At 36.4% G+C, this 25,319-nt stretch overlaps 1 protein-coding gene across 1 annotated transcript in view; it reads left to right on the forward strand.

Annotated features, from left to right (window-relative positions):
* Positions 1-372: 372 nt before the first annotated feature.
* The window catches only part of LOC307060884 (pregnancy zone protein-like), a gene marked incomplete at both ends in the record, with an annotated part of 41,515 nt that continues 16,568 nt past the window's right edge, over positions 373-25,319 (forward strand). The window contains 16 exons of the mRNA XM_079715723.1: positions 373-455; positions 2,493-2,673; positions 3,673-3,826; positions 3,972-4,024; positions 4,592-4,612; positions 5,070-5,238; positions 6,515-6,599; positions 8,962-9,085; positions 10,542-10,656; positions 12,506-12,615; positions 14,008-14,169; positions 14,762-14,989; positions 16,504-16,567; positions 19,004-19,146; positions 21,928-22,077; positions 24,356-24,520. Of these exons, the coding sequence (XP_079571849.1) occupies positions 373-455; positions 2,493-2,673; positions 3,673-3,826; positions 3,972-4,024; positions 4,592-4,612; positions 5,070-5,238; positions 6,515-6,599; positions 8,962-9,085; positions 10,542-10,656; positions 12,506-12,615; positions 14,008-14,169; positions 14,762-14,989; positions 16,504-16,567; positions 19,004-19,146; positions 21,928-22,077; positions 24,356-24,520 (2,007 nt within the window). The remainder of the gene's footprint in view (positions 456-2,492; positions 2,674-3,672; positions 3,827-3,971; positions 4,025-4,591; positions 4,613-5,069; positions 5,239-6,514; positions 6,600-8,961; positions 9,086-10,541; positions 10,657-12,505; positions 12,616-14,007; positions 14,170-14,761; positions 14,990-16,503; positions 16,568-19,003; positions 19,147-21,927; positions 22,078-24,355; positions 24,521-25,319) is intronic.

A 25,319-nucleotide genomic window follows, 5' to 3' on the forward strand; every position in this document is an offset into this window, starting at 1 on the left:
TATTTACATAAATAGCTCTTGTTAAAAAAGAAAAGGATCAAGAATATTGATTGATTTCATCAAATCATGTCATTTACTTTGTTTTTCCTTAAAGATATTTAACGTGTTGATTAATAACCAGAGCTAATGTAGCCTCAACATACTATTTTTCAGGCACTTAGAAAATTTGAGCAAGTGAGAAAATTTGAGCAAGTGGATGAAAGTGATCTGCAATTGATTTTTTTATACTGGAAGTAGTTAATATGTTACAAAAATAAATGGTTAGCCATTTACTTTTACTGCCCATTAGGCAAAATAAAAACCAGTGATTCTGGAACAAGAACAGAGTTCAAGGACTCGAGAGTCCCATTCTTTCCTATTCTTCTCTACATCATGAGGGGATGTCAGCTGCCTAATCCAGTCTTGATTCTGCTTTCCTTGCTCCTTCCCAGAGATGCTTCAGCTACCTCCAAACCGTAAGCAACATTTCCAGAAAAGTCTATTGCCCTCCTCTTCCCATTGTGTTATCAGCTTCTTGATGTCCGTCTTTTTATTTACTTCCTGATTCCTTCTGAAATTATCTGTTGTTGAAAAAGCTCAGAAGTGTTGATAAATTGTTATTGCACAGGTGGTAAAAGGCATACTCCAGTTCTAGAAAACTCAGAGATATAGGGCAGTAACATTTGTGAAACATTTACCAAATAAGATTATAGAATTCTACAACATTCATCAAATAAGAATATAGAATTCCTACCAAAAAAAGATAAATTCTTTTTTGACTGGTGCAAAAGGCTGCAGTGTCTTGGCCACTATAAAGTGACTCAGTGTCTGTGTCTTCCCCAAGCAGGTATTCCCAAGATGGATGCATGACTTACAGACAAGCCAGGGTTTGTGTGTCATTTCACTCAATCCTTCAGCAAAACTTTAAGGGTTGGCATTAGATTTGAGAATATACAGATTATCAAAATGTGGCCCCTGCCCTTAGTACCTCATAGTATAAAAAAGAGAGAGATAGAGAGATGGTGCACAGCGAATGAAATAAAATGCAAAAACAGAATCAGGCATTGTAGGATTCTGTGAGAATACTCAGAGATAACCTAACTCTTCATGGGAACTGGTACAAGGGAAGGGGCATCACCAAAGTCCACATAAGAAAGTTGCTTTTGAGACGAGTCTTATGAAGCCAATAGAAGTTTTCCAGCTAGACCAGGACACTTCAGAAAGAGAGAGAGTCATGGGCCAGCAGAGCATCACAAAGTGCAGCACATTTAGGTGATTGTAAATGATGGGCAAACCGCAACAGGAGACTATTTTCTTCTGGATGTATATGGTAATATGTTTGATGATTAGCCTAGTTGTTCCTCCATCTCTAGAGAGTGGAGGAAAGAAAAGAGCTAAGGTTGCTTCTGAAACAGTAGTGAAAAACGATTCAGCTCCTCTCCATGTATTATTGTTATCTCTTAATGTTTCCTGGAACAAAGAGATTTGTGATATCATCCATATGAAACCCAAGACCACATGTGGATAGGTTTTCTTACTGGTTTCAGTGATAATTAACTGATTAATAATATTGTTTGTTACTAAAAAAAATTTAAAGTTTTTTGGGGGTTTATTTACATATAACTGAGAATTAAAATTGCAAGATATTTAAAGTGTACAACACATATATATTGTGAAAGGATTCTCCCCATTGAGTTTAATTAATCTATCACATAGATTAATCTAACAATTAATCTAACACATCTATCTCTCAAATATTTTTTGGGGGGGTGAGAACACTTAAGTTCTGCTCTCATAGCAAATTTCAATTATATAATTTCAATTATACAATGTTATCAACTATAGTCACCATGTTATATAGTACATCCTCAGACAGACCTTATTCAACTTATAAATGAAAGTTTGTGTCCTTTTACCAACCTATCCCTATTTTCCTCCATCCCCCATTCCCTGGCAACCATTTTTCTACTCTATGTTTCTGAGTTTGACTTTTTGTAAAGACTCCGCATGTTGTAAGAGATACCATGCAGTATTTGTCTTTCTCTATCTGGTTCATTTCCCTTAGCATAATGCCCTCAAGGTCCATCCATGTTGTCATGAACACCAGAATTTCTGAATAATATTTGTGTGTGTGCATGTGTGCGTGCGCATGCGTGTGTATGATCACATTTACTTGATTCATTGAAAATTTCTAAATTTAAAAATTATTTCTATACAAAATATATAACAACTCATGGAGTGCTTATCCATAACTTATGAATAGGTTTACTAATATTGAGAGTGAATATTTCCACAGTATAGGAGAAGCATACTGATGTTTAACTTGGTAGGGGTTTTCTGAGTTTCTAAGGCCTTCTGGATTGGTCTTTGAAGAATATACTCCTCTCCACTCCTGTTGAAATCTGGCTCTGCTCTCTGATTGGTGACGATAGCAAAGATCATCTAGAAAACTACCACAGTAATGATGTCTTTTTAACCCCTCCATGGTTGACCCAGACCCCTCTCCTCCGCAGGCAGTACCTAGTCCTGGTCCCATCACAGCTGTATGCTGGGGTTACCGAGAAGGCCTGTGTCGTGCTTAATCACCTGAATGAGACAGTGGAACTGACAGTAACTCTGGAGTATGAGAGGCAGAGCAGGAATCTCCTCACAGACCTGGGGGCGAAGAACTCCTTCTACTGCAGCTCCTTCATGGTCAGTATCCCTCCTTGGGAAAAGGGAGAGCATTACAGAGGGAGCATGTTAGTTGATGCCTTGCATTCTGACCCCCAACAATAAAAAAGCAAAAGGAAGAAAAAAATGAGGAGTACAGACCAAACTTCAAATTAGAGTTTAAAAATAAAGTTCTACTGAATATACTTACGTAATATTTACAAACAGAACTAGTGCAATATACAAAAGATAATAATGGTTATAGGAAGGACTTCTTTTTTTTTTTTTTTTTTTGTGGTACGCGGGCCTCTCACTGTTGTGGCCTCTCCCGTTGCGGAGCACAGGCTCCGGACACGCAGGCTCAGCGGCCATGGCTCACGGGCCCAGACGCTCCGCGGCATGTGGGATCTTCTCAGACCGGGGCACGAACCCGTGTCCCCTGCATCGGCAGGCGGACTCTCAACCACTGCGCCACCAGGGAAGCCCGGAAGGACTTTTTAACCATGATTATCTTTGTTCTTAAAGTAAACTTCTAAGGAAAATAATGTTCATGCCATTACAGATATAAACACATAGATTCATAAAGTTAAGTGACTTCTCTAAGATCTCGCAGATGGTTGATGGTTAATGTATTGTCCTTGTAACCTTTAATTAACTTAAAGTATTAAATAGTTAATCATACCAGCTTACTGCCAACAATAAAATGTAATGCTGTTTCTGACCATTGAAAAATAAAATTTAATAATTATTTTAATACTACCATATTGCTGTGAAAATGTGAGCTTGTTATTGCCTTAATTGTCATAACAGGTTGAAGAATTAGTTCACCTTATTGCAATGACATTTTTCCTTTAGTCAAATCAACAATTCATTACTGTCATGTTACACGATCATAATAATCTATAAAAAGAGGGGACATCACCCTTGACCCTATCCCTTACTAATTTTCATGGGACTAACCAGAGAAATGAGAAAACCACAAAGGCTGAGACATTCAGAAGTGGATCTGGGCAGATTCTTCAGCTCATTTCGGTTTTACAGATTCCGGAGTCATCATCTTCCTCAGCGTTCATTACTGTGCAGGTGAAAGGGTCAACCCAGCACTTCATAAAGAGGAAGCCGATGCACATAACAAAAGTAGAAAGCCTAGTCTTTGTCCAGACAGACAAACCCATCTACAAACCAGGACAAACAGGTATAAAGAACCAAATGACAAAAGCAATTTGAAGGGTTGGAGGTGTGGTTTTCTATTAATTTATGGAATCCTGGCACGTTGTTATCTGTCTTACTACCCTGAGTTCCCATTGGAAGGTTTCATGAGAAAAATCTCTATGTTTCAGTGAGATTCCGCATTGTCTCTGTGGATGTCAATTTTCACCCTTTGAATGAAATGGTGAGTGTCACAACAGCGGGTAAGATTGGCAGAAACAGGCAAAAATGTAAAACTTATTCTTTTGGAGAACTGAGACCAATATGAGATTCTTAAATCTATCACAGAAAGATCTCAAAAGTGTATCGCTGCTGGAGAATAAGGGAGATCAGTTCATCAACCACATTTTTAAAACAAATTAAATATTCAGTTAAAATTATGCCCTTAAAGACTCAATTATTTTCATTGAACTGAAGAAAATAAATGCATTTCATTTCTCTCCTAGAGAAATGGAGAATTTCTCAGAGATAAACATCATCTGCAAAATAAACTATTATTAGGACCTTTTAACCTAAATGTAGGTTTCTCAATTGCACATTATTTCATTAAAGGGAAGTCATGACTTCTTAAGAGACATATGTCCCAAACTAAACATATAAAGTGTTGTGAATGAAATGGAGCCACATTTCCTCATTTGGACAAGAAATGAACAGGCTTACTTCCTCTGGTCCCGATACTGTATTAATGCTAATGTCATGGTGTTCTCTTTCTAAACTCTATCTCACACTCATACTATTTCTTTCTTTTCAGTTCCCAGTGGTTTATATTGAGGTAGGTAATATATTGTGTATCTCAGTTGGGATGAGGACTCACTGCCAGTTGTGTTAAATTGCCTCTCTCCACCTCCACCTTCCCCACCAGCACTTCACCAAAACTAAATAAATGTTTTCCCTGTCTCTCTTAAATCCTGGGGAGAGTAGATAAGATATAAATGAAGGAACAAAATTCCCTGAGATGATGCAATTTAGTGGCTCGTCCAATATTTCTGAACAAGATGGGTATGCATAATCTCAAAAAGAGGTACTATCATCTGTCATATCTCATAGCTGGGAAAGATGTCCTTTGCTCAGTCTAGAATTCCTAGAAACCTTTGCTAATACCTCTGGTGCCAATTTACCAATCAGCTAATTATCCAACTCCCAATGTCACTCTCCCTGAAAAGCTGTTCCTCTACTCAAAATTATATATTTCAGTTGCTTCTATGAACTTGTGATGTTTTTACCTATAGAATCCCAAGAAGAACCGGATCTTCCAATGGCACGGTGTCAAATTGCACTGGGGACTCAACCAGCTCTCTTTCCCACTCTCAGTGGAGCCCACGCTGGGTCCCTACAAGGTCATACTGCAGAAGGAGTCAGGGGAAAAAATAGAGCACTTTTTCGAGGTGGATGAATATGGTAAGAATTCTGCATGTGTCCAAGATATTTACGACATTAGAGAATGAAAGATTGGATCATGTTTACATGTAGGTGACAAGCAAAAATCTAGCATATAATAGTTGAAAATCAGCAAGCCTTTTTATTTATTTAAATATTTACTAAGCACGTTTCATGCACCATCATATTTAATCCTTACAGTAGCCCTCTGAAGCAGATCCTATACCTTCTACAGTTTACAAACGAACATATTAATACTAGAAAAGTTAGTAATTTACCAAAATCACAGAGCCAACAAGAAGCAAGAGAAATTTTAATAGTTCCATCTGACCCTATTCAAACATCAATTGTTAACCAATACATTATGTTATCTACATGCATCTCTTGATCTATATCTTATAACAGGAGGTATTTCCTGGGATTACATCCTGGCTGTGTGTGACCTACATGTAATCTACTCTAATAATAGTAATCAGACATTGAAACCATCTTATTAGTTATCAGTTATGCGGATTCTCTAATGTAAGTTAAATATATCATGCCATGATAAGGAGACCTATCACAAAAACAGGATTCCCCAAACTCACCAGAACTGCCATGAGAATTATAGAACAGGGATTCATAGAAATAACAAACATTATACACAACTATGAGAGAGGCTGGAAAAGTCAGAGTCCAACAGGAGAAGATGGTAGATCAGAGGAAATTACTAACCAGTCCCCCTGAAGCATTGGTGGGGATGGACAGATCAGAACTCACAAGGGCACCTTCAGATGCCAGAGTGGAACACGAAGGGAAACTGACAGGAGAATCAATGGAAGACTGTTACCTCTTCCTACCTACCACTCCAGTACTTCTATAACCAGGTGCTGATGGTGGGCCTAGGGTCTCTGTGAGTCAGCAGGGTTTAGAAGTTGGGAAGGAGAGCTGGACACAGAGAGGGAAAAAATAAGGACAAACTGGAAAATGCTGGCCCCTCTGTACCTGTAACCGCGTCTAACCATGGTGATCTTCAGAGACTAATGATGCTACTTTCCTCCCACCTTTGAAATCTTGGACAAATTCAGAGAAGGAGATTCTAGCAACCATAATACCAGCTTAACCAAGTTAACATGGTACCAACTGCCCATGGTTATGACGGCATCTCCTTTGCCAATAGTGGCCCTGCTGCCCCTTATTGTAATTGAAATCACTTTATGTGACTCTTTGTTACAAGGTTCTGTAGTAGAATCATTACTAATGCTTACAGGACCTCCTGCCCACTCTCACCATTTTTTTTCTCTTTTATTAATAACAGTTTTGCCCAAATTTGAAGTCCAAGTGAAAATGCCCAAGACTATTGGTTTTCTAGATGATGAATTTGTGGTATCTGTCTGCAGTCTGTGAGTTACATTTTTTTCATCTCATTTCATTTTCCCTACTTTATTTGTATTGCCCATAATGATCACTGGACTTTGAAGTATTTTAATTAGCAAAGGAATGACTCTCTCCCCAACTTGTCTGAAGTCAGACTAGGGAGCAGGGGTGGTGGCATACAACACTTTTACTGCTAATAATAAAAATTATTAACTGAGCACTTAAAATGTGCCAGGCAATGTTTTACGTGCCTTGCACTTATTTACATTTTTTTCTTACACTAACCCTATGAGATGGGGATAATTATCCTCATTTTACAAATGAGGAAACTGCAATACATAAAGGATAAAATAACTTGTTCAAGTTCCTACAGACAGTAAATTCCAGAAGACTGGAATTTAAATCCAACAGTCCACTCCAGACCCTGAACTCTTCACTACTATTCTATATTGCCTCTGAAAGTAAAAAAAAAAAAAAAAAAAAAAAAAAAAACTAGCTTCATGAAGCATTTCTATATTTCTATATCCCAGACACTGGGAGAAATTGAACCTGGGCCATCCAACTCTGGAGCCCATGCTTATAGATTCCATGTTATTCCATGTCCTATTATCTCCATTTTTTTTTATAGTTCCCAATTTCTTAAACTATGGAAAGCTAGAAAGAAGCTCAGTAGACCCTCTAACTTAAAGGCTGGATATATAAGGTAGAATTAAAAATACATGTCACTGGCCTTCCCTGGTGGCGCAGTGGTTGAGAGTCCGCCTGCCGAGGCAGGGGACACGGGTTCGTGCCCCGGTCTGGGAGGATCCCACATGCCGCGGAGCAGCTGGGCCCGTGAGCCATGGCCGCTGAGCCTGCGTGTCCGGAGCCTGTGCTCTGCAACAGGAGAGGTCACAACAGTGAGAGGCCCACATACCACAAAATAAATAAATAAATAAAAAGTACATGTCATTTATTTCTTCCCTGATTACCTTTTCGTGCAGTAGAGTTCCCCCCTACATGCACCAAGGAGGTTGATTTTACTTCTTGCTTCTAAAAACAGCATGAAAAACATGTTTTCATTCTTCTCACCAGCTCTGATGCTATAAATTTTTCCATCAGAGGGAAAGGCTTTTGATTCAAATTTAAAGATAAGATTCAACAAAGTGATTAAATTTAGTAAATAATTTATTACTTTATCAGCACTTTTTTTTGGAGGGGGAAACTATAAAAAGAGGAAGCTTGGGGCTTCACAGTTTGGGCAATAAGTCTCTAACCTAAGTCTGCATCAGAATCTATGGACGTTCTTAGTTAAAATGTAGATTCCTCAGCTCCACCTCTAGAGATTCCAATCATAAATCTGAGGAAGGATTTGGGACTCTGACTATCACTGCATATCTCAGGGAATTTCAATGTGGGTGGTCCATGAAGCATACTTTAAGAAACAATAGACTAAGTTCAGCTTCACATCACGTCTTAGTCTGTTCAGGCTGCCATAACAAAATACCATAGACTGGGGAGCTTATTAACAACAGAAATTTATTGCTCAGAGTTCTAGAGGCAGGTAAGTCCAAGATCAAGATGCCAACATGGTCAAGTTCTGGTGAAGGTCCTCTTTCTGGTTCATAACTGGTGTCTTCTCCTTGTGTCCTTACATGGAGGAAGGGACAAGAGATCTCTCTGGAGCTTCTTTTATAAAGGCACTAACCCATTCGTGAGAACATCACCCTCCTCCCAAAGGCCTCACCTCCTCATACTATCATCTTTTGGGGTTTAGAATTTCAACAAGTGAATTTTGGGGGGACATAAATATTCAGACCATACCACATCACATCTCTCCATCATATCTGGCAGAATCTGACTGTCATCATGACACTGTTCACTTATAATGTTTTTGTTCTATAGTTAGTGCTTTCCCATTTAATTCCTCATTTATCCTCTTAAAATATACATGAGTTAGGGAGGACTTAGAAATACACTGTGCATGCTTCCTTCATTTTTTTCCTAAAAAAACTTAGGAGGTATTGGCAAAGCTAGAATCATAACCTAGATAATCTGACAGCAGAGAAAGAAGGAAATAAGTCAGTTTTTTCTCAGATCTTTCTTCCCTCTCAGCTGAAGTAAAACTTCAGCTGAGAGGGAAGAAAGATCTGAGAAAAAACTGCATTGTTACTTTTCCATTTGGAGGAGTTTCAAAAAGTATTTCAGTATTCAGTAAGTATTTTCTCTTAGAGTTGTAGATAATTAAGACACAGTTTCAGGATAAGTGCTTCTAAAGTACAAATGCTTTGGAAGGAAATACAATTGCTGTCAATGAGTAAGATGGGTATATGAATGGATCAAATCCTGTGAAGAACATCTGAGTTATTTATGTTAAGTATTTTTTTGTATGACTCTTTACTGTTATAGATACACATATGGAAAGCCCGTCCGTGGTTTGGTGACAATTAATGTGTGCAGAAGATATTCACGATACAGTTCTACCTGCCATGGAAAACATTCACAAAGTATCTGTGAAGAATTTAGTCAACAGGTATATGGAAATCACTCTCCCCAGGACACTAACACCAGATCTTGTTTTCTTGTGGCTGATAATAGAATAGAGAATACAATACAATACAATATGAGAGTAGTGTTTGAAATAGTCACCTAGGAGAAGTGTGGAGTAAGGGAAATATTTTAAGATTGCCTGGCAATGATCGGAACCAACTTGAGGGCTGGGCTTATGGATTTATAATGGTATTTATTTGGCCAGTTATGTAATTTCCTTCTGGCCACAATTGACATGCCAGGTATATGGGCATAAAAGGATGTGGAAGTCTCCAAAGTTTGGCCTTTATCAAATATAATAGAAGAAGAATGTGACAGATATTAAGAATTGGGCTAGTGGGAGAATCAAATGACACCCTATGGAATCTACCCTGCATAGAAGAGACTGAAACCAGCATCAGGTTGAGGAGAGGGAGACTGAGAGGGATGATGAACTGGAGGCCTCGATTACATCAGAGGAAAAGTGGAGCAAGAATAACTAAGGGAAACAGCAGTAGGACATGTATTAAAAAATGAAATGTATGAATACTGATTTCAGGGGAAGAGTATATGAAAGTCTAGGGTGTGGCAATGTGAGCGGACACTATAAGGGTGTGGAAAAGCAAATTATCAAAGTTGTAGAGACCAAATAAATGAAAGGCTAGGGTGGTGAATATGATGAGGAAGCTCAAGATAAACATTGATAAGTGAGATAAACATGAGAGAAATCTAGCTGCCAAAATCCTTACTATATCAGGGAGACTAGGATTAATTTCTATTTTCAAATGAGTCATGATATCTGCATATAAGTACATTAAATAAGATTAAATTTAATTATGCAATAAATATTTTCATGTAAATAAGTACAAAAATGAAAACAAATCTTTATTATAATATGAAACCCGATGTTTAGTTTAGAGACCTAATTGCTATAATGATTCATCTAGTCAATGAATATATGTGTTTTTTTTAATGTCCTAGATATCAAGAAAAGACAGTTAAGAAAATACAATCCCTAGTCAATATTTAGGTGGAGGTCATTACAGAGGCTCCTTAGAACATGTTACGTCTGAGCAGAGTTTAGAAGAGCAGTAACTGTTGGCCAAGATGGGAATGGAAGAAAGAATGTTATTTGAGGAACAACATACACACACACACAAAGAGATAGAATTACAAAATACCATGGCACATTGGGGAAACTCTAGGAAGTTTAATATGACAGAAATGGGATAGGTTTTTGGAAGAGAGGGGAGAAGGCAAAGGTTGGCAATGATTAACTCAATGATTAATGAAGAAATTTTGTATCATTTGGGGGCTTGGGAAAAGATAAGCACCCAAAAGATGGTCAGAACATTTGTAAAATTTCCTTCTGTGGCTAACACAAAATGTTCATAGGTTGGTAACTGACTTTTTTAAATCACAAATCAGAGGACCCAGGAATTCTCTTCCTTTCTCTTCAGGCAGATGAGGAAGGCTGTTTCACACAATTAGTAAAAACTAAAATATTTCATCTGAGACAAAAAGGATATGACATGAAATTACAAGTGGAAGCCAAAGTCAGAGAGGAGGGAACAGGTTTGTATTATTTTTAAATATTTATTAATTTATTAAACATTTATCAAACTTCCATTCCATGTAAAATGCTTTATAGTTTCTGGGGACTATGACAATGAATGGTCTCTGCCTTCAAGGAATTAGGAATCTAAAAAGAAACTATATATATGGCTATGTATATATGTATGCATGTATTATATATAACCGTAATAAAATTTCCACAGGAAATGTAAAAAATAAGGGCCAAATGAGCATGAAGAGAAAGAGTTAATTCTAATATAGAGCTGAAGAAGGCTTTGAAAGGTAACATTTGAGCAGATTTGAATAGAATGGATAGTATTTTGAAAGATAGTGACGGACCAGGAAAGCGTAATAGGCATAAAACAAATGCGTTCAGTCCCAGAAGAATCTTAAAAAAGTAGGCTGGTGCTAAGGTGTTTAGAAAAGTAAATCATGTACTAAAGAGATTAGACTTTGGGCTTCCCTGGTGGCGCAGTGGTTGAGAGTCCGCCTGCTGATGCAGGGGACACGGGTTCATGCCCTGGTCCGGGAGGATCCCACATGCCACGGAGTGGCTGGGCCCTTGAGCCATGGCCGCTGAGCCTGCACGTCCGGAGCCTGTGCTCCACAACGGGAGAGGCCACAACAGTGAGAGGCCCGCATGCCGCAAAAAAAAAAAAAGAGATTAGACTTTATTATGAAAAGCATTGGATATCTTCAGATATATTTAAGGAGAATGACCTAAATAAATTGATTTTTTTAAAGTTAATTCCAGTAGGCATGAGAAGGACAGGCTAGATGAAAAATATGTTACAATGTGATACATCAGAATACTATTCAAAGGTGACCCCAAAGATTACAACTTGGGGGGCCGGAGAAATAGAAATGTCATTAACCAAGATAAGGAAAAGATGAGAAAGAGCTATGGTGATGAGAATGTGTCAAAGATAAGTCATCACAGTTTCGAAGATCAAAATGGAAGTTGATGCATTCCATTCATGTCAAAATGAAATTCATTTTGACAATTTCAAAAGAAAGCCAGAACAAAATCAGAACCAGAAATGTAAATCTGAAACCATTCTCATTGTGCCCAGATCCTCCTAAGACTAAATGCAAGTGTTCTGAAAGTGAGCTCACTTAGCATTGCTAAATTGAGGCTAGAGGCAGACAACGAGGGGCCCAAGAACAGAAACAACTGCAGTTAGGAAATAGTATCAGATAAGTCAGCAAAATAAAACTAGAAGTCACAGGGTTAGGGGAAATAAGGACAATTTCTTAGATGCCACTGGTAGGGTTTCAGTGGTACTTATGTATGAAGTACTTCTGAGAGTTCATTTTGATGAGGTCTGAGATGAGAATACCATATTGCAGGAAAATAAAGGATCTTTTAGACTTGATAGAGCGGTGCTTTAGATGATGGAATTAAAATACAGATCACACTTCACTGAATGGAAGAGCACCGGGTATTGGCTATACTTTTCACCATGTGGTAAAAAGAATGTTTTTGCTGGGGAAGTAGTTTGTGATAGAAATTTAAGAATATTTTTAGGCCAATGTGAAGAATCAAGATGTATGCAGAAAGTTGTTGGGGGAAGATGTGGATGTGAAACAGACACAAAGATACAGCAAGATCCCAGAGGAGATGGGGTGAAAAACTTCTCAAGAGCATGTGTGGAACAAGCAGAATATTTGTGAAAACAGAGAATTGAGGAAGTATGGATACCAATGATTTTCTAAACATGAGAAATTCTGGAAAGACTAAGAAAAGAGTATATGTATGGTATTTTGTTATAATGGAGTGAAAATGGGATGGAAGTATGAGGTGAGCTGAATATATGGAACAGTTCAACTTCACTGAATTATTTTTCAGGGTTGGAATTAACTGGACATGGATCATGTGAAATCACAAACACCTTAAGCAAACTGAAATTTACAAAAGTGGATTCACATTACAGACGTGGGCTCCCTTTCTTTGGGCAGGTAAAGTAATCTTTTCAATATAATCATAATTGGGGGGATGTGGCTTTTAAGAAAACAAATTTTTATATCACAAAATCAAAATTTATTATAAAAATGAATATTTATTTAGGGTAAGAGAAGAATATAACAAATTACAAATTTGAAAGGCAAATACTGTCACAGAATCCCCCCCAAAAAGCATATTCTTACTAATTAACTTCCTAACACACCTTTATAATACACTTTTCCTGTATAGTTTGGCTGCATACTCTTTGATTGCCTCTTTGTAAACAATGATTTTATAATATAATTTTCTATAGAAAGAATAAGATATTTTCATTTAGTGTTTTTATTATTGTTAGTTTTAAAAATTTTTTTTAGTTTCAAGGCTCAATATTCATAATAATATTGCTAAATTATAAGACTGATATTCAATTTAGTAAGCTATCAAGGAAATGTAAGATTTCTAGGCATTTTACATTTTATTTTGTAGTAATTAATCTTTGAATTGACACTTTACAGGCAATTTCCTCATTTTATTGATGTATATGAATTTGATATTGTCTTAAGGTATTCCAGTATTTTGTATCAAATTGGCAAGAAATTAATAATGGGGCAAGGCCATTTCAGGTCAAGAGAATAGCATGAGAAAACTGAAGACTTGGAGCATGAATATAACTTGGCCAGAAATTTAAGAAAGATGAGAGAACAGCCAAGGCTGTAGGTGTAAAACAGCTTTTTCAGGATCAAAGAACCAAGTGTGTTTTAGGTTATGTTCAGAATTTTCGATTGAGAAGTTACTGAAAGTTTTAGGGAGAATGACATGAGCAGTGTAGTTTAAACTGTATAGAAAATGGTTTGAAGCAAGGACAGAGCAGCAGAGGGTGGACTGCATAAACTTAGATAGAAAGATATAGGAAACCAGATGGGAAAAATTATTGTGGTTTTAACTGGAATAGAAGCAGTAGATTTGGAGAGAGGTAAATAGGAATAAAAGATGTTTAACAGGGGAAGGGTTAGCACTTGGCAATGGGTTAGATATAGGCACTGTTGTATACAGGCAGTGAAAGAGAGGACATGACCAAAAAAATAAGGCCCTACATATTCCTGCATAAATTACCAGATGGATAGAAGCCCTATATACTGAGATAGAGAACACCAGAGATGAAGAAAATTTGGGAAGGTAACATCATGAGTCCACTATTTGCTATTCTCAGTTGAATGCTCATAAGTTATCTAAATATAAATATCAAAAAGAAAAATATTTTAGAGCCCAGAAAACAAATCTTATTTTCATATTCTAAGATCTTCGTTAAGTGACAGTGGCCAAGGCATCAAGAGGCGAATATGACAGAGTAGAAAATGTTATTGCTATATAACACCCGAAACCAGTTATCACTTTCCTATTTCTAGGTTCTTCTAGTTGATGAGAAGGATCAGCCAATCCCCAATAAAACTGTAGTTGTCACCGTGGATGTACTTGCATACCATGCCAGCTTTACTACGAATGAGCATGGTTTGGTGAACATTTCCATTGATACCAGTAACTTCACATCTTCTTTCATTTCAGTTTTGGTAAGTGGAAAGGGGCATCTGGGACTAAAAAGACACAGATCACTGGGGCCACAGAATTTAAGGGTACATGGGAAGCAGGTGAACTCCAGGGAGAAAAGAAAAGGTGATAAGACTAAAGCAGAAATTAAACAATGTGGAGAACTAAATAATAAGAAATGAAAAATTATCTGTCAGAATCTTTTACTTTAGATAGACTCTGTTTACAGCATGATCTAGTTTCAGGAGACATTTAAATATTAGAACATCTTGATAGTCTCTTGAAAATTCAACATTTTTACAATTTTATTATAAATTAAACTTTGCCTTGTTTCCTTGTTATACCACTATTTTTGTTTTGTGTTAAGGGTATGAAGAAAAAGTAATTGATCTTGATTATGAGCGAATAATACCTACTAAATCAGTATGGTGTAAACTTAAATAAATTTAAGGGAAAGTTGTTTAGAGATTATGCTTTATTTGGGAAGGCAGCCTATAATGAAACCAAGTAAGCATGATTCTTATAAAATCTTCAGTAAATGACAGAGTGACCAATATATACATAATATATGTTAATAACAAATAACCTACTTAAGACCTTTATTCTATCCATTAGGTCACTTACAAGCAGAGTAACCTCTGTTTTGATAACTGGTGGCTTGAAGAATTTCACACACCAGCACAGCACACTGTAAAACATATTTTTTCCCCAAGCAAGAGTTATGTTCACCTTGAACCTGTGGCTGGTATCGTGGCCTGTGGGCAAACCCAGGAGATTCGGGCACACTACATCCTGAATGAACAGATTCTGAATGATGAAAAAGAATTAACCTTCTATTATTTGGTAAGAATAAGAGCCAGTGTAGCTCTTCTTAATTATGTAGACCCTAAAAAGATAGAGTTCCTATCTAAGTAATGCTCTTTATATCAATATAATGTTTTTATGAGTGAAGAGAAGTTGTTTCCTAACAAATTCATGCTTTAATTTTTCATTTATGTTCTGGTCTCCACTGAAACTTTTAATTTTTTTTTTTCTGAGTTCCAATGGAAAATTATTGAGTGGAAGAGGAAAGAGCTTAAGACAAATGCCTTGTTAGACAAAAAAGATTGTTTTCCTAGAACCCAGTAGATAAATAAGCAAAGGATAAAAATCAAGAACTTAGCCAATAGGAAATAAAAGTATAAACAATCTTCTGGAAAATGTCAATTTAACATTAATTGGAGAAGTGAAAATTAAAAGAAAAGGCAGTAGTATTTTATTCCTACAAAGGTTCTAAATAATGTACAAAGTTCAAGAACTGGTGTAACTGCAGGGAAAAGTACATTGACAGGCATATTATAAATTGATATGATCCTTTTCAGGTCAGTATACCTACTGATGTACAAAAATTTAAACTATTCAAAGCTGGTAGTTATCCAAGTAAGTCTTTTTAAGAAGAAAAACTTATGTTTAGGAAATTCTGTATAGGAACATTAACTATAAATAGTATTTTTTAATTCTATAAAAAAGTGAAAAAATTGACAGTAAGTTAGAATCTTAGCTTTATTGCTTCCTAGTTATGTGACCTCAGGTAATTTACTTAATCTCATTTGTAAAGAGAAATGTCAATCATCTCATCTGAATACTGAAGATAGTATTTATACCTACTTCATAAAGTTATAGTCAAAACTAAATAAAAATCTTAAAACTAAATTGTTTAGTTCAGTACCTGGCACATAGAGAGTGTAAATACTTTTAGTTGTTTGTTTTTTTAAATAGAGGCAACAATAGAGAATACTTACATATATTTTATACCTGCCTTCACTATATATTGCTTTGTGCATAATAATGCTTAAAATGTTTGCTGAAAGAATATGTAAATTTAAAACATTAATATTCAAGATAAGTAGTAATATTAAGTAAAATTCTAAAACATTGTAAAATTTTATGTTTGTTATTTAAAGTATGTTGTTTGAAGTAAAGTTTATTATTTAAACTATATGTATAGGAAAATATTGAAAGAGAAATTTAGTGAACAAAAACAACTTCTGGGTTGAAGTAGTGAGTTATTATTTATTTGTGTATTATACATATGTTTAAATAAGTTTAATAAGGGCTTCCCTGGTGGCGCAGTGGTTGAGAGTCCGCCTGCCGATGCAGGGGACATGGGTTCGTGCCCCAGTCTGGGAGGATCCCACATGCCACAGAGCGGCTGGGCCTGTGGGCCATGGCCTCTGAGCCTGCGCGTCCGGAGCCTGTGCTCCGCAACGGGAGAGGCCACAACAGTGAGAGGCCCGCGTACAGCAAAAAAAAAAAAAAAAAAAAGTTTAATAAGTACCCTTTAAAATGATAATACATGTATTTCCCTCTGCCTTCAGATCAAAGCAAGAGGAAGCATCGCTCAGTCAGGAACCCATGTGTTGTCCATTAAACAAGAAGAGAGTAAGTACTTTCAAGATTTCCTATTTTTTCTCTCAAATTGTCAAATCCTAAACGTTTTAGCAAGATGAAGCTATTTCTTACATTGGAGGAAATGGTCACCAGCTTTCTTCCATCAACCAAAGATGAGGAAGCTGATAAAAGAAGGATACTAGGTTCATTTTAGTCCGTTTAGAACTTTTTTATCCTTTTTATAGCATTTCTATATTCTAAATTTTATTTCTAAGGTAAAATATATTCATTTTATTATTAAATTTTTTAAATGCAGAAAATAATTGAAAAATGCAGAAAATCTCCAAAGAAAAATTTTACTCTGTATGTTTTTGCATTCGTTTCCTATTGCTTCTGTAGGAAGCTCTCTGGCTAAAAACCACACAAATTTATCATCTTATAGTTCTGTAGATCAGAAGTCTTATGGGCTAACATCAAGTTGTGAGCAGAACTACATTCCTTCTGGAACTCTAGGAGATTACTTGTTTCCTCACCTTTTCTATCTTCCAAAGACCTCCTGCATTCCTTGGTTTATGGCCTCTTCTTCCATCTTCAATGCCAACAACACACCATCTTCAAATCTCTCTTAATATTCCTGCCTCTCTCTTTTAGATCATACTCTCCTAGATTTTCTTGAATCATAAATATCCATTGATATCTGTTATCCCAGGAAGAATAACTAACTTTTCAAGAAATAATCTATTATGAAAAGATAAGTACATTTAGTCTCTTTATTTGTTACATGTCCCCAGGCTAAATCTCATAAGTAGCTTCCTTTTTTTCTGTTCATTTGAATAGTTATAGGCTATCATTTTACTAAAGCAATATTTATTAACAAAGCATATTTAGAAAGATCAAAAAGCCTATTCACCCAAGGCGAGTCAATACTACCAAGAAAAAATAAAGAATATGTATTGTAAAATCTCTCTTGCTAAAAGTTCTTTTATTGCTTAAAAAAATTGAATTCAGGCACTCAAATATGGACAGTCCCTCTAATTCTCCATTTAATCATTGATTTTTTATGGGATTGATCATTATATTGGTTTTTCTAGAGCAGGTAAGGTTGTTCCTAATAACATATCAAAAATCAAACTGCCTCCTAAGCCAATTTCTTCAAAATCAGTTTCTGTAATAGAGTTTAAATTCTATATAGTATACTGAGTATCTTGAGAGGTGAAATGGGGAGAAGGAAGTGTCTCTCTAAGAAAAAAATACTTTATTTTATTTGATGATAACTATGTAAATAGTTGCTTTTCCATTTGTCTTTGATTTCTGGGGAACTCAGTGTTAAATTTAAGCACTCTAGTGTTTAACCATCTGTTATAGCTTCTTTTTTTTTTTAAAGGGAACTTTATTTTTTTTTATTTATTTATTTATGGCTGCATTGGTTCTTCGTTGCTGCGCATGGTCTTTCTCTAGTTGCGGTGAGCAGGGGCTACTCTTCATTGCGGTGCTCGGGCTTCTCATTGCGGTGGCTTCTCTTACTGTGGAGCACGGGCTCTAGGCGTGCGGGCTTCAGCAGTTGTGGCTCATGGGCTCTAGAGCACAGGCTCAGTAGTTGTGGCACACGGGCTTAGTTGCTCTGTGGCATGTGGGATCTTCCCGGATCAGGGCTCGAACCCATGTTTCCTGAATTGGCAGGCGGATTCTTAACCACTGCGCCACCAGGGAAGCCCTGTTATAGCTTCTTAATAAAATTTATTCCTGCCTCTGTTTAACCCTGCTTCAGAAATCCAATTTCATATGGTTTCAGTATCATTGTTTCAAATTTATTTTGACCCTGCTGTTTTTGTGTATTTTCACCACAAGCTGCCCTCAGATCTTCTATAGATATATGAAGGCTACAGTTTTTAAAGAAATTTATGCTACAAATAAAACAGAACATTTATGAGAAGATTAAGCAGATACATGAATTAAACACTATGTAATTCACACAGAAAGTAACCACTAAGATAAATGCATTGAATTCTTTTATAAAAATCAGAGGCATACTCTTTTGTATGTGATTATTTGTACCTGTATCTCGGCTCTGTTTTAAATGGCCTGAAGGTAGAGACTATGCTGCATTCTTTGACTTGGCCTCATGCATATGACAAGAACTGTGCTGATTGGATCATAGATAGAGATCATTAAAGGTGTCTAAAAGTTCTTCTCTCTTGAATTCTTAATAAGTCTTTTTTTAAAATTTAAAAATAGAGACATTCACTAAATGTCCTTTTCTACTTCCGCAGAGGAAATGAACAATTTAACCTACATCTTTAAGGGAAAATATCATTAGTTCGGCATATATTTATTGAATACTACTGCACGCAAAATGGTATAAATGCAAGTCTTACTTCAATATGCTCCAAATGTAAATAAGTTAAATAATTTGAGAACCTCTTCTTTATAAAATTGAAGCTCTTCCCTCTTCCTAATCTATTATCTTGAACTTTCTTTACTCTCCAGTGAAAGGGGTATTTTCCTTCTCCTTTCAAGTGGAATCAGACATTGCTCCTACAGCCCAGTTGCTTATTTATACTATTTTACCTAATGGAGAAGTTATTGCAGATACTGAGAAATTCGAGATTGAAAACTGTTTTGCCAATAAGGTAGGTGTTTTGTTTAAGCCCAGTCCTTTTCTTCATCTCCCCTTTTGAAGTATGGAAAATAAGGGACTTATGTACATTAAAAAACTGCCATGTAGTGCTCCTAAAACTTTCTGCCAAAGGACCTCTAAAGGAAAGATTGACGCTAAGCCCTGGGAGGTCTAGAGGAGTAGTTCAAAGCAGGTGGCCATTAGCACAATTTTTTCTATTGCTTTATCTGAAAATTCATGTGGAATTCAAAATATATTCTACAATTAACCTTTAATAGTTTTAATTTTGAAATGTTTGTTCCCCAAATTTTCAATTAAAAATGATGCTTCACAGTGATGTCAGTTTTATTCTATCATATCCCCCTGACACACCTCCATGTACTACTGCAGAAATCAGTAATTTATTGTGAGTTAAATTCACTTTGAATTTGAAACAGAACAGGGGTATATGTGTATATCCCATTTTGAGAAACATAGCCTGGGCACTCTAATAATGACTATAGCATAAAAATCTAAGTTGCATAGGGGATCTTCTTATATTTCCAAAGAATGCATAGCTGTAATGAGAAGCCTACTGAGATATTAATAAGCTTTATCCCAACAGAATTTTCTGTGTAATCTTAACATTAACAATCAACTAGGATCCACAGACTTCAGATATATTTTTAAAAATATACCTACAAGGACTCTGACATGAGTTTTATGAAGATTAAAACAATATGCATTTACAGGAAGTGAACATTTCTACAATGAGAATATATTTAGATTGTCCTTTTTAACATACAATCATCTAAGAAAATACACAGTGGATTCTAAATAAATTTTCAACTCCATCTTACTAAAGAATGCTATTAAACCTGGACAGGTGTCCAAGAGCATTATTTGTGTTCTGTTTGGATGTTCTGTGTGTTGCATATAAACCTAGAAGAGACTTTTGCTTCGAGCTTCAATGTCTTTATTGTTAATCATGGATAGTTAGTTTTTTGTTAAACCTTGGAATGGCCATCTTATGCTACAGCTTTCAGCACACTTTACTCACTCCAGCAGTGGTTTCACTCTGGTGCAAAAACGTATGACAGCTTCTGTGTCACATCATAAAACTTCCACATAGAAGCAAAAGTCCATGGACATTATATTCAATCACTTCACATCAAATATCTTTCCACTTATCATTGATCAGAGATGGAGATAAGCTATGATAAATATAGATGAAGATTTTTGCAGTATTCAGAAGAAAGTTGACTATGTGTTTAAAAGTTAGAGAGTTATTAAAGTTAACAATTAAGGACCCTAGAAGTGAGACATCCTGACAGGATGATGAGCAGAGTAAAAAGTGGGTTGAGAATGTGAGGAAAGATCCAGGTCTGTCTGAGACTTGTGTTTCTTTAAACCAATATACTTTAAATAATTTTTTGATCTTTGTTGGAAAGAGGAAGCCTGTTTTCTATTCACCATCCATATACCACTTTCTTACTTTAATAATGACAGATTTATCATACACATTAAATATTATGTAACAGTTTAAATTGTCTGTTATTCCTAACTGGAAATAATTATTCATTAAGGATAACATTGATTAATATGGATAGGTACAGGCTCTCAAAATATGCCTTAAAGCTCTTTTCTGGTTCTCATATCAGTAGAACATTTTACATTTCCAAGCATATCCATTTCTTGGTTAGGAGTATTTTCAGTGATTATAATCTCAAATAACTCACTTGTTCATTTGGTATGGACATTCACAAACATATTTTAATGAACTTAAATTTTCTAAAAATAAAAACAAACATATTTAAAATAGAATTCTCCAAAAGCGGTGATTTCATAATATATTGAACTATAGAGATGAATACTACTGCACCTTGAGGATAAATCAATTTTTTTTTTCATATATGTCTTATGATATACATGAATCCAAAGTGTCACATTAATTCAGTAAACCACATAGCAGATTATCATAGTTAAATTCAGCAATCCAAGTCAAATATTATTTAACAGAATGTACTATTTCATTCCAGTCCAAATCAGCTTTCAGTTCAAGAACCTGGAAGCTTAACGGATGTTACTGCAGTAAATAAATTCCAAATTATTTTATAATTTACTCAAGATTCTACTCAAAAATTTCTAACATAAACATAAGGAACCAATAGATTCACTTACCGATGAATTTCTACTGGCCAAGCAGTCAAATCTCTGAAAAAAATTATGCACAATTTTTCATTATTTTGTAGTTCTTATTCTTTATTCACAGTCCTTTGAATATTGTCAATGAATTAACTCTTAGGATGCATATTAGATGTTTAGTTTTTTTAATTAACGAGTAAATTCCTGATCCTGATAAACAGTACTACACCGCTTTAGAATGCCAGGTGATTAAGAGGGCCAACTGAAGGAAACTTCATTGGCTGGTCTTAGAGGTGGAATAGGATTTTTCACAGCCCCGTGCAAACTGCACACATTCATCACAAAAACACTGCATGGAGATAGGTATGTATCTTTGTTAGCGTGTGCATTCCAATTCCCACTCAAGGTTCTCTTTTACTGTGATCAACATCAATTTATATTTCACTGGTTATAAAAAGAGTGGGAAACCTGAGTTAACCGAACCACATTTCCAGTTTATTCCAGAGATGGTCAACTGGTAGTTGCCAGGCAGATTCACCCCTTAATGCTTCTCTAACATGGATGAAGAGAAAGGAAGTGTGGAAAGGACTAGTCCTACCCTGGGGTAGAAGAGAGTTTTAAGATTGTAACAATTTGACAATTTGTGGCTATAATCATATCCTCTTTACAGGTAAATTTGAGCTTCTCTTCAGCCCGGGGCCTGCCAGCCTCAGATACCAACCTGAAGATCACAGGCGCTGCTTACTCCCTCTGTGCTCTCCATGCAGTGGACCAGAGTGTCCTGCTAATGAAGCCTGAAGCTGAGGTCTCACCTCAGTCAGTGAGTCCCATTTCAGACTTGCATATCAGAAAATGCACACATGATATGACCATTTTGGGAAGCTGGAAGTTATAACTGCAAAGGACAAGTTCTTCACCGTGTCAGGCATAGTGTAGTAAGTCACATATGAGTTTGGATTCAATTCAGTTCCAAAAAAGACATTGCACAAGGTGCTTCACACAGGTCATCTTACTTCATTCTCTGCTATAACGTATAAAAGAGTGAGCAGTCTCGTTCACTACTACATTCCCTGTGCCTAGCACAGTCCTTACATGTAAAAGATGCTCAAGACATTTCTTTTTTTTGTTTTTTGGCAGTGGGGGAGGGCCACACTGCATGGCTTGCGGGATCCTAGTTCCCTGACCAGGGATTGAACCCACGCACTCGGTAGTGAGAGCGTGGAGTCCTAACCACTGGACCACCAGGGAAGTCCCTCAACACATTTTTAATGAACGAATAAATGAATAATAATTCCTTAATGTGGATATTATTACCTTAATTTTATGAATGAAGAAAACACAGCCAGGATAAATTAAGCAACTATAGAAAGAACATGCCAAAACTATATTTTAAAGGTGGGATTTGAACCAAATTTTATTCAGTGTCATGTTTAACACACCACAATTCAAGATAGTATGTGAAATGCCAGGTTTTTAAGTCTTCTCTAAAAAACAGGCACTTACTCATTGGTTTTAAGTATGGACAAAAGAGAGTTTCCATTCAAACTTGTCTTTTAAAGATGTTTCTTATAGGGCTTCCCTGGTGGCGCAGTGGTTGGGAGTCTGCCTGCCGATGCAGGGGACATGGGTTTGTGCCCCGGTCCGGGAGGATCCCACATGCCGCGGAGCGGCTGGGCCCGTGAGCCATGGCCGCTGAGCCTGCGCGTCCGGAGCCTGTGCTCCGCAACGGAAGAGGCCACGACAGTGAGAGGCCCACGTACTGCAAAAAAAAAAAAAAAAAAAAATTTCTTCTAATGAAGAATTTCCAAAAGGGCCCAATAGTTTACAGTCTTCGTTGTCCATTTATTTATTTAACGAATATCCCCTGCGTCTGGATTACGGGATAGATACTGCTCCAGGAATAGGAGTTTTTATGGTGAACAATCAGATGTGGTCTTTGACCATTTTAGACGTATAGTCTTGTGAGTTATTAAACAAGCAAGCAACAAAAACGTATAAACATATAATAGTTCTAAATTTTGATAAGTATCATTTAAGGAATAAACAGGATGTTGAGCTAAAGAAAAGAGTTGAACAATTTTTGATATAGTGATTAGTGATCAGGGGTGTCTTCTTAGATTGTCAGATAATGGGGGGCAGGGGCAGGCATTACAAAGAATGAAAGCAGTGTGCCTGTAGGTCTTGCAGTCAGAATAAGTCTGCAGTGTTCATCATTACCTTATACGTAATGGTGAGAGAAGAGGATGGTAGAGGTGGTAGATGGAATGGAAAGTGAAGAAGATCATGACAAGCTCTGTGAGATGGCAGTGGAGTTAGGAGTTGACAGCACATGTAGTGGCAAATCACAGAGGAGTTTTAAGCAGGAGAGTGATTTAGCTTTATTTGGTAAGAAGATCTTGTTTGCCACTCAGAGTATGGGAGCAAGAATGAAAACAGTTAGGAGGCTATTGTAGTGGCTTAGATAAGAGATGACAGCAGGTCTGCGTGGAGTCACTGCGTGTTTAATGAACACTAGATGACTGAGCAGGTAGCTGTATGCTAGGTTCTGGGCAAAAACTGAACTGGAATGGATTTATTTCTAGGTTACCCCTGTACCTAGTTTTTTTCCAAGTTAAAATTGGTCTTAAAATAGTAGACTTTAAAAAAAAAACTTGGTAAGAACTTAATCATATAAAATGGGAAAAGGGAATGAATTAAGTATTTACAGAGGTTGTTTCTGGGTGATGGGTAGGAATGACTTTTATTCTTTCATTATGTTTCTCTGTACTGTCTACATTTTTGCTCTCTTTTAAAAGTAGGCGTTTGGGCTGGGAGACAAAGAGACTTGAGTTTTATACTTACTCAGCCAAAATGGGCTCTGAGTCTTTGATCAATTAATTTGATATCTTTATGTATTAATTTCTTTTGTACAAGAAGAGGATTAGGATCCATAACCCTTAATATCTCCCCATGATTTCTGTGTCACTTTGTATAATGTTGGTATGGGAGTGTTAAATAAGCACCATGATCTCGTAAACTCCAGGTTGAACATTTTCACAATCAAAATAAAATAAAATAAAATAAATAAGAGTTTTTCCTTTGTTCTCTCTATTTTGCAGGTCTATGATTTGCTACCAGTAAAGAGCATCCTTAGTGTTAGATACGGAGGTCCCGTGAATGAAGATGGGGAAAAATGCATCAATGCAGAAGATATAACTCACAATGGAATCATTTACACACCAAAGCAGGTCCTGAGTGATGATGATGTTTACAGTATCTTTGAGGTAATTCGTCTTCCTAAAAACATAACTAAATTTGATTCTTGAGTCTTTGTTAAGATGGAGAACAAATGGATTTCTAAGCTCTAAAATCTGATCTTCCTCCCACTCACCAAAAAGAAAACCTGTGATTAACAGAAAAATATTGAAATCTCAGAGGCATAGAGAACTTTGTATACACACAGAGAGTCAATCATGAATTTCTCTGGCACTTTAAACAGCAAGGGGTATACTTTTAGGGCCACCATTTTAACCAAGTTGATCCCAAAACTAGCTATCACTGTCATATTCCCCTCTCAGTGATTCTCAGAGATTCCAATATGTGAGAAAAACAAAATACTTCCCATAGCACCTCTGACACCCTTGGAAAGGTGAGTACCCTATTGACAGCCATTATAATAGTCATTTTCACAATAAATAAATGATTGAGTAAATGACTAAATACACAAAGTACATTACTTCAGCCAACACCTTCAGTGCAGTAAAATTTCAGGAAAACTGAAAGTAGCTGTTCATAAAGAAAAGATTTACAAAACTTGGAGTAGAAACAGCATGCCTTAGTTACGTTAGCTCAAATGTGTATCTTTAATTAGGCAGAGTTATGAAAAGGAAGTTTATCCAGGTTGTGAGATTAAATCTTATCTCTACCAAAAAGGACTGAAAACTCTCATTATACCTTGAGGAAAGCATACATCAGCTTAGCTGATGAGGTCTGCAGCTTAGCTGAGAACAATTTAAACCTCCCTCTTCTGGAGCCTCCAGAATCATAAATCAGACAGTGGTAGAGGGAGAAAAACAAGACTCA

The sequence above is a fragment of the Hyperoodon ampullatus genome (genome assembly GCF_949752795.1).
Source record: "Hyperoodon ampullatus genome assembly, chromosome: 11".
Lineage (NCBI taxonomy): Eukaryota > Metazoa > Chordata > Mammalia > Artiodactyla > Ziphiidae > Hyperoodon > Hyperoodon ampullatus.